General features: G+C 37.5%; 1 protein-coding gene across 1 annotated transcript; it reads left to right on the forward strand.

Moving 5' to 3' along the window:
• The first annotated feature begins 456 nt into the window (after window positions 1-456).
• On the forward strand, window positions 457-9,517 carry LOC149566024 (protein TRANSPORT INHIBITOR RESPONSE 1-like). The gene is made up of 3 exons (XM_089819478.1): window positions 457-2,140; window positions 7,608-8,100; window positions 8,279-9,517. The coding sequence occupies exons 1-3, from the start codon at window positions 1,689-1,691 to the stop codon at window positions 9,032-9,034; spliced, it is 1,701 nt and encodes a 566-aa protein (XP_089675604.1). The 5' UTR covers window positions 457-1,688; the 3' UTR covers window positions 9,035-9,517.
• Window positions 9,518-14,098: the final 4,581 nt, after the last annotated feature.

A 14,098-nucleotide genomic window follows, 5' to 3' on the forward strand; every position in this document is an offset into this window, starting at 1 on the left:
TGTTGCAAACGAATGAGAATGCAGACAAGCACATTGTGCTGCATATATTTTCAAAATCGGTTCCTGCCCAATAAGCTAACTAAACTCTGGGTGCGAAATTGAGAGAGCTAATCTCGGCCCCCACTTACAGCTCCTCGGAGATTGTTCCCAAAAGCAGGGTAAATGCCTCTTTTTCAAATCTATCTCCACATGGGGGAGGGATTGGTCGCCCAAATGTACTCATAAACTACGTGGGGGAAACAACAGCTGCTTCACTGTGGGACCCTTTCTCTGACCTTCTATCAGAATGATTTTTTTTCCCCTTTCTCTCCTTTGTCTTTGGCCTCCCAAACCTGCAAAAGTGTATTTTACTATTTTATTGGTTTGGGAGATTGTGATTTCTGATGATAACCCAACATGGAAGTACAAGATTTTTCTTTTCATAGTGTTTCCCCACCATACCCCTACACTCATGGAGCCCGATTGATGTTGATTGGACTTTACCGTCTTACTTTTCCCTTCCCACCTAAAACCCACTCGGACAATGTTTTTGCAGGTCTCTGACCTTGTTTATCCTTGGGTTTTTTCTTCTCTCTGTTTCGGTTGATACCTGCCACTGGTATATTATAACACCATTTCTTTTGTAACTCCAACGCAACAAGCTGGTCATTAATTTCTCATAATAATAATAAGAGCATCCTCCCAAATCTTTCCCTGTGATGGTACATTTTTTAAAGAAATGCCCATTTTTTATATGGCCTCTACAACCTGGCTGTTGGCATCTTACAGAAACCCGAGTAGTTGTTTTTAAGGTGTTGGCATGGGCACTCTCCTTATTCCTGTAGATTCTGGTCAACTTGGTTGCACGCTCGGATACAGTTCATTGTTTTATTTTTCCTAAGTTTTTTAATGCATTATATCTTCAACCATATTTTGTACCGATTAGGTCGATTAACAAGAGTAACGATTCAGTCTTATCGTTCTGCCGTTGCAAGTGGGTGTTTCAAGTCTCTCCAGGCCACTTGGTCTCTGGGACTGGGAAGCTCCTGTCTATATTGATCTTCTAAGCTGTTTATGAGCTGTTTCATCTGACCAACTTAGTTTTTCAAGCTGCAAAAACCCTTCCCTAGTTTGAAGATCATTACATAGTGCGCCCTTCAGTTGTCTTGAAGTTTGTGGGCTTTCAAGAACGTAAGTGGGGTATTCAGCTCGGGCAGGTAGTTGAGTCGTTCAAGAATGTAAGTCCAGTGATTTTGGTTTTGGTACTTCTTCTGCATGTGTTTTGCTGTGATTGCTCATTTAGAATGTTACACGAGCACTTTGTATGTGACCCATGAACAGTATTGCATACCCCACAAGGACATTTTGACCACTTTTACGCCCAACAAAGATCTTTTGTTACAATAGTCGTCACGTTCTTGATAGATCCTCAACCCACTCCTGCTGACATCAATCTACAGTAACCCATTTGTCTCTTGAATCTTCTTCCCTGCTGTTGCGCTAGACCTCTTCATTCATCAACCAATATGATTTGTTTGTTCAAGCATAAGCGAGGGCCGATAATGAGTCATGAGGATCTGGAAGAGGACTAAGCATCTGATGAATAGTCAGTTTTCATCACCAAAATATCCGTTCTCGACTACCCACAAGCTTCTCCAGTTTTGAGCTCTGGCACTTTGAAATTGCAGATTTGGGTATATAGGGTTAAGATGCCCTCTTTTCCAGATGAGGTCCTCGAACGTGTACTTGTGTTCCTCACCTCCTCACAGGATAGAAACTCCGTTTCTCTGGTTTGTAAGACATGGTATAGAGCAGAGGCATGGGGGAGAAAGAGTATCTTCGTACGGAACATGTATGCAGTTTCAGCAGAGGCTGTAGTGAGGAGGTTTCCCAGACTGAAGTCTATTACTCTCAAGGGGAAGCCAAGGTTTGCAGATTTCAATCTGGTACCACCTAACTGGGGAGCTGATGTTCTTCCCTGGATTCACACCGTAGCCGCTGTAAATCCAATGCTGGAGGAGCTGAGGTTGAAGAGGATGGTGGTAACTGATGAAAGCTTGGAGTTGCTGGCTCATTTCTTTCCAAACTTTCGTGCCTTGTCTCTTACCAGCTGTGAAGGCTTTAGTACAAATGGCCTTGCCTTCATAGCAAGTAAATGCAGGTAAATATCTGGAGTCACATTTTTTCTTCCTTTTTCCCTCCTATTACGCCTAGCCTTTTTCTATTATGAAAACGGATTGCATATAATTATAAAGATGTCAGCAGACCTAGAGTGGAACACCTCTAACAAATGAGTCCTTGTGGATGTGGGTTCTATACCAAAATTAAAAAACCGGAGCAACAATGCTACTTGTGAACAATGGTTGACTTGCTGTAAATGTGCTACAGTGCAAATTGGCTTACTCATTTTGCATTTGCCTCTCAATCATAAACACAAAATGTTGGATGTACGATTTGTCCAAGGAAGCTGGATAAGCAAGAAAAACGCCTTGATTTATCTGATAAACTTAATGTGTTTTCTTATTTGTGCACTTGTCATAAGCATCAATTTTGCCACCGGCAGGTCTGCAACATTACCGTCACTGGTTGTTATTGAAAATTGTTTCTTGTTTATTCAGATTTTTTTTTTGAATTACTAATATTTATATTAGTAGATTTAATTATACAAAAAATGGCTGTCTTTCTTAGCCTAGGATGAAGTAAGTTCAGAGACAGGTCATCAACTCTGTTGCGACAAAAGTTAGAACAAGACGAACAAACTGGTCATATCATACTTTTAACCAGTTTATCTTGTGACACAAGTTAGAACAAGACGAACTGGCCCTATCATACTTTTATGCCGTTTATCACAGGAATAGAATAATTAGGGAACATTGAGTGTGACTAATACTGTCCAAAGCTCGGGGTCTCTAGAACTTGGTTGCCACGATAAGTTAAATTACAGATCTGTCTTTTTTATGTCATTTCATTCTAGGTGTTTTTGAAGAATATTGGGGAGAGTGTTGAGAAGTCGAAAACTATCCATGTGATTGAAATTCTGATGTTTACCAATATTATAATTTTATGTATTTTGGTGATTTACTAAGTGCATGCGAAGTCTGTACTTTTCTGAAAGGGGAATGCCATTTAATCATTTTGTGATATTATGAAGATATATGCAAAGGCTTTACTTCTTGCACGTAGGATTAGAATTGACTGAACTATGAGAAGTTCGGAGGTCTGAGGTTAAATGATGTGTGATATTGTTGGCAAGGTGTTTGAGGAGCAAAGTCCAAGGTCCTGTGATCAAAATCGGGAATAACATATTTATAATTTTTCTGAACAATATCAGCTGGACAAGCTCTCACACTTGGAGTTCTGGCAATTAGGCTATCTTTTCTTTATGGTTGCACTCATTCTAACTGTATTCTGGTACACAAGTTGGTCTTTAACTTCATCACTGCAGAGTTCGTTTGAATTATTGCACCTTTGTAGTTATTAGTTGAAACCAAGGACTGTAATTGAAATTCATTGTTGATAAAGGATCAATTTTGGAGTTGTGTGTTTTTGGTACTTTTATGAAGATGAATGAGAATGTTTTGCTTTCTTGCACAAAGGATTGTGATCAAGTGAGCATCAGCAGTCTGGATATTTTATTGCTAAGTGACTTTGGGGAGTGTGGTTCTAGTTTTTAGGAGCATCACATCTAAGTGTGACAATTCATATCAGTAACAATTTTGTATCATTAATTGATCTGGTCTAGCTACCTGAACAAGATCTGGGTAGTCTGTACCTGAAGTCAAGAAAGCAAGCCATCTCTTCTTGTTTGTGCACTCATTACAACTATAATCATTGTGCACGACATTACCTTAGAGGTATTTTAACTTATTCTTGAATTTATATGACTGCTGTTGTGAATTGAAAGTGTGATGATTCTGTTGCCTGGGGTGGCTGGTCAGATATTAGAGGAGCTCAAAACAAAGCTCATAATTGGAAGCACATTTTTCTTATTTTTTAAATTTTCAGTTGTGTTTTTAGTCTTTTTCGGTAATTTAAGGAAGATGAACGAAAGAGCTTCACTTGTTTGCATGGGAGATAGTAATCAACTGGGCAGCCTTCAGTGTGATGACGATTATTGACAAACTCCAAGTTTAACTCTCTTTTCCCTGTAATTGTAGGTCTCCCTGTTGATTAGCCTTGCCATTTTTTGCATTTTGGTGATTTCATAACTATTTATAAGAAGGATTCACTTTTTAATATTTATGTGAGAGGAAAAAAAATTAATTGGGTATGAGTGGTTTGAAGGTTTCAAAGCTTGACTCAACTGATGAAGAGTCATAGACTAATATTTATGTGATTTCATAACTATTTATGTGATTTCATAACTATTTATAAGAAGGATTCACTTTTTAATATTTATGTGAGAGGAGAAAAAATTAATCGGGTATGAGTGGTTTGAAGGTTTCAAAGCTTGACTCAACTGATGAAGAGTCATAGACTACTGTTTTAGGTCTTAGGATGGTTTTCATTACATGTTGATTATTTCAGAGTTACAAATCTTCAAATATAAGTGACACTCCTTAGAGAATAGCATTGTCATTTCACTATGTCAACTGCACCCAATTTACTGAAGAAAATGCCCTCTTTAACAAGGTAGAGGATTTAAGATTTCCTTGCCTTTTTATGTTCTTGTAGAAACTTTAAAGCTCCAAAATACACACACCAAAGGGCTGGCGACTAGATTTATTCCCAAGACTCTTAGCAACTAGTCTCCCAACTACATCCCAATGGTAGTGGATTACCAACTTTCCTTCTGTTAAGTCTTCAGATGAAAATTTGGGAAAATGATATGGGATAATTAAACTTATTTTATGGGAAGGATTCTAGCTCTAGTTATATGACAGGAAACTATACTGTCAAAATTCACCATAAGTTGTTTTAGGCCTTAGTAAATCAATGAATCATATTAAAATTTGTGGAGAGTATCCCTGAGTTTGACACATTTTTGGGAGGGAAAAACTGAAAAAGTGACCATTCTAATCATACAGTCAAATTAAGTATAAGTTGCTTTAGACCCAATAAATCATTTGAAATATCACTTACGTAGCAATGATTTTTTTGGAGGGAGAAGTAGCCTATTCTTGTGTTTATTCTGAGGTCCTAAGTTACTGGATTCCCTTGCCCCACCCCGGGATGCAGATGCAGTTGTGTCAAAGGCTCCTCTGGATGGAGATGTGGATGTGTCCAAAGGCAGAGCTGGATGTGCCCTGGAGGCGATCAGTAAACATATCACAGGGCTGTGGATGCTCTGTGGATATGCTTCCTGGGTGCCTCCAGGGGCATCCCCGCTCATCCAAAACACATCCTAGGGGCCCAGAAAAAAGTAAAACGTTAAAACTGACATTACCTTTGTGATTTTCAATCAGTATTGAGAGGTTGCTCAATATTAAGTGGAGTTTTTTTCCATTAATCAGACACATCTGTAATTTCTGTATGATTTTAATTATCAGCTTGAACTGCTGCCGCCTTAAAGTACTGCTCTTCCTATTCCTGATTTGCTAATGCTGAAGAGCACTAGTTGTTTTTCTGCAAGCCTTTCCAGTACTTGACGGGGAAGTGTGATCTTCCGATGCTTGAAATATTATATTTGAATGCTACCTCAAGTCTAAGATGTTTTTAAAAATATTTGGTGTGCACTACCAAATACTACTATCTCCTACTAGATCATTCACTGTCCGGGTTGTGTTCTGCTGATGTGTACTCAGATGATGTGTATCCCTTCAATCCTATTCGCCGCTGATAAGTTCCTATATCTTGCCGAGTGTATAAGGGGCTGACTGGGTTCGCTGTCCTCTATACTTGTTAATATTGATTATTCTGATTGTATTGACTGCCGGAAATGACGGAGGTCATTATTTGCCAACTGTAATGTGCAAGACACTGTCTGATTGGTTACTTCTACTTTGTCTTTCTTGTTTGTTGAATCAATTTTCATTGCTTGGTCAATACCATTAGCTGATTGGCTGATATCCAGAAAGCTCTGGGAGTATAATGCTTGAAGTTGTTATGGTTACCTTTGCATCTGCGCCCCCGATTCTCACACTCACACTCACATCTGCATCCGCATCTGCACCTGAAACAGCAACATAGCACAAGTCAATAAATTCTTTATGCTATTTACCTAAAACATTAAAAAGTTCTATAATCATTATGATTTAGGTTCTTTTTCATCAACCCTCTGCAGAGTTTACTTTTTGTTGTGTCATGGCCACTCTTGCTATGCAGCTCTTGGACTCATCTCTTGGATTCAAGTGTGTGAATATGATGTAAATCAGCCTTAGTGACAAATATGGATTACCGTCAGGTCAATACATGCTGTTCGATTCATATATTTTTTCTTTAGCAGCACCTGTCTGTTGCAGTAATTCTACTTCATGCCATTCAACCATTAAAACTATAACCAAGATAAATATCAAGAAAAAATGGAAAGGCGTGGGAAGCTCAAGAGGATTAAACTTTAAAATTTGTCTGGCAAGATTTCATAACAAGCATGTTATTGTCTTAGTGGTCACTCATCAAATTGGGATCTTTGGACAGATGTACATGTATATCTCATTTTCACTTAGTACAAAATATCTAATTATCCTTTTCCAACTACATCTCTCTATTTTCTTTGCTAGTGCTTCACATTTAGATGTGATATTAAATTTCTTCTGGTTCCAATATTTAGATATATGGAAGCATGGTAATCACAAAAGGTGTCTCCACTTTCCTGGGATGCCTATGGCACAGTGAATGGGGGACATGTCCTTTGTCTCAGGAGATTTGGCTCCATTGCAAATTGACATGTCATGGGTGGTTCTCTGGGATTTCTTCTGGAGTCTCCACCATCTCCCATGGTAATTTTCTATTTTAACTTGAAAAAGGAGAAGCAAAAAGCAGAAACTCTAATAATCATAAAGGTGTCTCACCCTTCCTATCATCAATGATTTTGAAAATACTAAATAATTTAGCTCATGGGGATAGTATATCGTTCTTTTAGTGTTTTTGTTTTGGTGTTTGCCACGGCAACCCTCTCTCCATTCACCGACTCCATGGATGGCCCTTTCTGGCTCCTCTTTCCAAAATATGTTCTCCCCCATTCAGACTCCCGTTTCTGGTCCCAGGTAACCTTAAATGAAAGCATATTTGAATGACACCCTCAGATGGGCATACAATCAGGTTCTGTGGAAGAAAAACTAATGTAAATTTTGTATATGCTTCGCCTGATATTTCTTTGGTTGTGAGTATCTTGATGAACTGTTTAAGTTGTCTATCTATGTTCTTCCATTTTCAAATGTATGTTTTCAGTTTCATATTGATGAGGTTTTAGAATATAATTAGTGAATCACTTGTCAAAAAAGTTAGAGGGTAGTTCTAGGGAAATATCAACTAAAATATACCCTTTAGTTTTGGTCAAGCGAAAACTTCATCCATCATTTGTCTTTTCTTAAAGTGATACATCTAACAGTAGTTTGTAATTTGCATTTTTGAAGGGCCAAGATGGTAATTTGAAGTGCTTCATGCTTATAGATGTGTATTTCTTTCTTCAATTCAATATTTTCTATCATCTGACTCTTTGCATCTTGTTTTATGTTTTCACCATGCAGGAATCTTACAGAACTGGATTTACAGGAAAATGACATTGACGATCGAGGAGGCTATTGGCTAAATTGTTTCCCGGAGAGCTGCTCCTCATTGGTGTCATTAAATTTTGCTTGTTTAAACAGTGAAGTGAATTTTGATGCCCTTGAGAGGCTTGTAGCTAGATGCAAATGTTTGAAAAGTTTAAAACTTAACAAAAGTGTTACACTAGAACAATTACAGCGCCTTCTGGTCAAAGCACCTCAGTTGACTGAACTTGGTACAGGTTCATACTCTCAAGAGCTTAAGTCACAACAAATTTCAGATTTGGAAACTGCCTTCAGCAACTGCAGGGATCTGAAAATATTATCGGGATTCTGGGAAGTGTCATCCCTATATCTTTCTGCAATTTATTCTGTGTGTGTGAATCTGACATTTTTGAACTTTAGCTATGCCACTCTACAAAGCTGGGAGCTGGGGAGTCTCATTTTGAATTGCCCTCATTTACAACGATTATGGGTAACACATTCTTCCTTTTCATTGCAATATGAATTTGTGTTGTTTTTCTCAATTCGGCAAGTATTGGAATGTCTGATCCCTTTTTATTTTCTTTGAGTTCCATTGGCTTATCAATAGACTATAATGAGCTTTTGTGAAAAATAGTTGAGAAAGTATTTGGTTATTTATGTGATTGTAGGTTCTAGACACTGTGGAAGACAAGGGACTTGAAATTGTGTCTTCAAATTGTAAGGATTTGAGAGAATTGCGGGTTTTCCCAGCAGATCCTACTGGGCAAGGTCAAGGCTATGTTACTGAAAAGGGCATTGTTGCAATCTCTAAAGGATGTCCTAATCTTAAATATGTTCTATACTTCTGCAGGCAAATGACAAATACTGCAATTGTTAGTGTAGCACTTAACTGCCCTATGTTGACTCATTTCCGTCTTTGTATCATGGATCCCCATCGGCCAGACCACCTGACAAATGAGCCCATGGATGAAGCTTTTGGAGCAATTGTGAAGAATTGTAAGAATTTGCAGCGATTGTCATTGTCGGGTTTGCTTACTGATAAGACTTTTGAATATCTTGGCCTTTATGCAAAGAACTTGCAAACTTTATCTGTGGCTTTTGCTGGAGATAGTGATAAGGGTATGCAATATTTGTTACAAGGTTGCCCAAAGCTCCGAAAGCTTGAGATAAGAGATAGTCCATTTGGGGATGCTGCCCTGCTATCAGGGCTTGACCGATATGAGTCAATGCGGTCATTATGGATGTCAGCATGCAATGTCACGCTGAATGGTTGCAATATCCTTGCACAGGAGATGCCTAGACTAAATGTTGAAATAATTAAGGAAAATGATGAGGATGATGACAACAGGATTGAGAAATTATATGTTTATCGGACTCTTTGTGGACCAAGAAGAGATGCTCCAAGTTTTGTATACACCTTGTGATCAGATAATTGATCTGTTTACTTTTGAATGTCTGCAAGGTTATTGCTATGTTTTGAAAAATCTACAGAAAACATGTCTCAGGACTTATGAGATCTTGCGAGACAAGACACATGGGATAAGGTACATTGAGTTTGACAGGTAACTTAAGGAAGCAGATTGAATTTGATAATGCATTGGTGCGTTATGGTCATTGGTATTAGAAAGGCCGCAAATAACAAATAATCAGATCCAGGTACTTGGTCATTGGGCTTAGCAGATCCATTTGCTGGTGGATTGGAGTTATTAAGCTGCTGGTCAGTAGCTATGTAATTGCTTTTTTAATGTCTTCTCGGGACTGGTACATCCTGCATGACAATTTGACTGTTTAAATAACCTTCTTTAAAAACTCTTTAAAAGTAGTTATTGACTCTTTAACTCCCAAATTCTCAATTGTTTTATCATTTCTGCAGCAAGAGGGAAATTTACAATGTGATGTTCTGTGTACATCTGGTTTGTGACTTTAAATAGTTTGTGCAATGAGAAAAAGAAAGGAAAATTTACCACCATGTTAAGGTCAGGTTAAAATTGGTACAATGTTTAAACCGACAAGTAGATGTTCCCCAGTTCTTTCAAATGAGTTAAGGGCTTTATAATCATACCATATCTGATGTTAATCACACTTGTAATTACTACCCAAGAGGTGGGGAACAATCATTGAAAGATATTCCATCTGGTGGCCTATCTGGATGCTCTGCTGGCATATGCCAACTTCCTACTCATATGAGCTAGAATGCTGAGCTAGATTTAATGGTTGCTGACCTTTTTATGACCGAGTAGAGTGTGAGCTCAGAGTATGGAAGCTTTTTGCCTGAAAGATAACACGCAGCACATTTATGTGGAAATTCTTTATAGTAGATGCACAGGGTAGAGAGATGGGAAATAGGGCTTTTACCTAAACCGGTCAATTCTCTTGCACTTTAGGATGAACTGGACAGGGACAAGGCATCTTTGCTAGAGCTGCTCAGTTGCTCTCTGACTGCCATTCAATGTACCATTACTGCAGGTCTTAAAAGAATTTCTCAGTCTAAGGATCTTTTATTAGGGCATCCTTTATTTTCAGATTTATCTTTGACCTTTGCTTTGAGTTTGACAACAACTGAACTGAGAAGATCAAGAAGAAACTGTACTTATGTTGAATTTTGATTCCCTTGAACATTAAGAGTTTCACTCAAAAACATTGCTTATGACATTGAGATTGATGCATAGACATAAAAAAGCAAGGGTTATGACAAGGGTTTAACCACCTCCTATGTACTATAAGTTGAGTGGTTGTATCGGACATTGACAGATCAGTCTTTTGGTGCAATGGCAACCCCATTCTAACAAGTTTCTCATAAGCCTTGAGGATGGGTGGCTCAAGTGGCATGACATTGCTTACAGTTGTCATTTCTGGAACCTGAGGTAAAGACAATAGATAAGCTGTAAAATTGCATTAGTCAAACCGATTAATTAAAAAAGGATGGATTGTTACAATTTATTTGGTTATGCGAGTATAGCAATAGGTGATGATTGGTGTGCACAAACAGTTACTTTTCCCATTGAGTAATGCTTCTCCTTCTTTACCTCTTGTACAAAAAACATGAATCCTGGAAAGATAGATTATAACTTAAAAGTGTTAGAAAATGAGTCTTCTGTTCAAAATAAGATCAGTTTGCATTGCGTGCCTGGATATGCATCAATCTCAATCTCAAATGGTTACTGCAGCTTTAGCTGTAGAGACCAGAACATGTGTTTTTTGTGCTTCAATTTATGAAAATGTCTTTGGTGAGTTATCTGCAACCAAATGACACATCACCTGCTGGATAGTGAAAAAGCATACAAGGACTTACAGTTTTGGAGAAAGAGGTTTCGGATTTAGAAACCTATTGAAAAATATGACCATCTAGCTTGTCTGAAGCGACTTGTAGCTAACTCTCCACTCAGCATTTATCTTAAAATATACAAATGACTAATTTGAAAACATAAATTGAGCGGTATATTGTTTTTTGAAAAGTCTTCAACATGTATTGTAGATGTTACGTAACCATAACCATTCTATGAGAATCCGATAACATTACCATTCAACAGTCCACATGGCAAGAGGAGTTATCAGAATCCACAGCAAATGGGAAAAGGCTAGATAATCTTTACTGTGTACCCAAAAAACATTATGCCCTATCATAATGGGCATTGGCTCACACCTTGTACCTTGAGTATGTTAAATCTCAAAAGCTTTGCTTAAAGCTTCATTTTTTTTAAAATTGTGGAAAGGGTGCAGCAGCCATCAGAGATTTTACTAGTAGATTACAGGAATCCAACTTATATGTTAAATCTCAAAGGCTTTGCGTAAAGCTTCATTTTTTTCAAAATTGTAGAAAAGTTGCAGCAGCCATCAGAGATTTTACTCGTAGATTACAGGAATCCAACTTTATTGTTAGAGGCTTTTAATATCCTGAGTCCATTGTGAATAGAAAGCACGTGTAGTCTTTATTGCGTGCCTAGGAAAACACTATGCCCTAACAAATGGGCGTTGAGCAAATTTTGTATCTTGATTGTGCTAAATCTCAAAGGCTTTCTCAAGGTCTTGATTTTCTATTAGCGTATAAAGGGTGTTATGATTTTACCATTAGGATTAGAGGATTCCAATTTATTTTTTGATTAGAGGCTTCAAACATGCACTATACATTGTGAATGGTAAAGATATGTATGAAAGTTTGATACCAAACATTTAGGATTTCATCTGTTGATAGTGAATAGGAAGAAAATGGAAACCTTTTCTCAATCTTAATTTTCAAAAGGAATGATCCAAATTTATTAAGCACAAAAGAGTGATCAATGCAAAAATGGATCAAGTGATGGAAAAAGGGAGAAATGAGGTTATATAATCTTTCTATTATGTGGGGAGTATGTGCTTAAATTTTGAAATAGATAAAAGACCAATTCTCACTTTAAAATATGATAAATCTAGAAAGTGCTGTTTTTTGATGTCTGTATGTGGTTTTTGAAAAATTTGCAGTTCATTCCAAATTGAAAATGTCAAGACGGAGAAAACTCAGAAATCTTTTATCCTTTTGAAGGGAGATTGACCTTGACCTTGTTGGTAGGGCACAATCTTACCTTGAGGCACACTTGTACCTTGAAAAGTTGACCTTGGCTTGCATTACTTCGAGGAAATTTTTATTCGCGAATATTGCAAGTTCAACAGAGAGGGTATCCAAATTTGCTCTCCAATTCCATGTTCCACACTTATATCTGCAAGAAAAATGGTTTTGTTTTTTGGATAAGGGGTTTGCCTTGGTCAAACTCCAGTTTGGAATCAACTTTAATAATTGAATTGAAATAGAGAATGCTACAAAGTAGTAGAAGTAAATCTAAAAATGAAGCTATGATAATAGATAGATATGCAATTGTATTTGAAATGTAAACAAGTATATTGATATGAAAGCTTGAACATAATATTAACAAATGTAAATCAAAACCTCTATGATTGTATGCTTAGAACTCACCTTGAAAGAATTATGAATAGATCTTGAAGATGAACAAAGGATCTTGAAAGAAGATCACACCACCATGATGGCTAGACCTAGGGTTTTGAATGATGAATCTTAAATGCTTGAACCAAATCTCTTCAAAGACTTGAATGCTTCAAACCCTGATTCACAATGGAGAACTTAAATGCTTGAATAATAGAATGCTTCATTTTTCTTGAACAGTAGATAGTTTCTCATAAATAGTAGATGTGCTAATGAAATATGTGGATTGCTTATAGATATGCGTGGATGTCAAAATGAGGGAAGGAGGCTTCCTTATATAGAGATCTAGGGCACAAACTCCTAGAGAAGATTGATGTAGGAGCATTAAATCCCATTTAACCTTAAGCCCTAGGAATAGACTTAGATTAAATGTAATTTAAGAGTCTACCATTCTGAAACTCGAAACAACCGACTCGAAAGCGAGAAAAGAAACTTTTTGAAGCCTAAGATCCCAAAACTCCCAGAAATTGAAAATGGGACCTGGGGTCAGGGATGAGGTTGACCCTACCCTAGGTTAGGGTCGAGGCCGTCCTTGACTTAAGTTAGGGTCGAGATCAACCTTGGCCCAGAAGGTCATCCTTGACCTAGAGGCCAAAGTCCTTAGTTTCACAAAGAAGTTTGTCAGAAATAAGCTGGAAATAGAAAGAGAGAAGCATAACAGGGGGAAAACATCCAAATCTATGCAAAAACCCATTCAAGGCGTTTAACATAACCCTATACCACTTACTCGGAAGGTTAAACACTCTTAACATGGAAGTGCTTCCATTTTAAGATGATACATTAAGCCCTCACTTTAGCAAGAGTATGGACTCGATGCAAACTCTTGGTAAAGGAAGAGAAGAAAGAAATGACCCGAGTGGATTCATAACGAGATAAAATAACACTTAACTAAGGACATAAGCCCCCAGGCTAAGGATTCTAATTCAACATACATGCACGAGAGTGGAAAAAGAAAACTAAAACAACAACATTACAGGGTTAGTACAAACAAACCCAAATCAATTAGCATAAGAAACCTTGTTAAAAAATATTTCTCACACTAATATCATATTTGGAAAGCTATCATAAAAATGTAAGTGATTACATAAGAAAGACAAGAGCAACACTATAATAAATATAGCTTCATGATTCAGTCCTACTAGCATGAAAGCAAAAAAGAAAGAATGAAAAAAGTGATTACCTCACCCAGTAAGATGCCCAACTTACCATGAATCACCTAAGGAGACGGAGAGCCAAATAGTTCACCCATAAATCGTCCTTGCAATTGTAAATGCGTCTTCTGACGACTTTTGGAATATTCGTAGATCCACCTTGTATCACTATGAACATGAAATGGGTGTCTCCTCAGGGTTTAGCAACTTATGTGCGTTACCTTCGAAAGATTTAGCATATTGAAAATTTTAAAAGTGTGTATCTCTTCAATATTTAGCGACTTATGTGTGTTACCTTCAGAGGATTTAACAATATGTGTCCCTTCAGGATTTAGCAACTTATGTGCATTACCTTAAGAGGA

Source organism: Cupressus sempervirens, chromosome 3 (genome assembly GCF_028749045.1).
Source record: "Cupressus sempervirens isolate cs-2001-9-10 chromosome 3, ASM2874904v1, whole genome shotgun sequence".
In the NCBI taxonomy this organism is placed as follows: domain Eukaryota; kingdom Viridiplantae; phylum Streptophyta; class Pinopsida; order Cupressales; family Cupressaceae; genus Cupressus; species Cupressus sempervirens.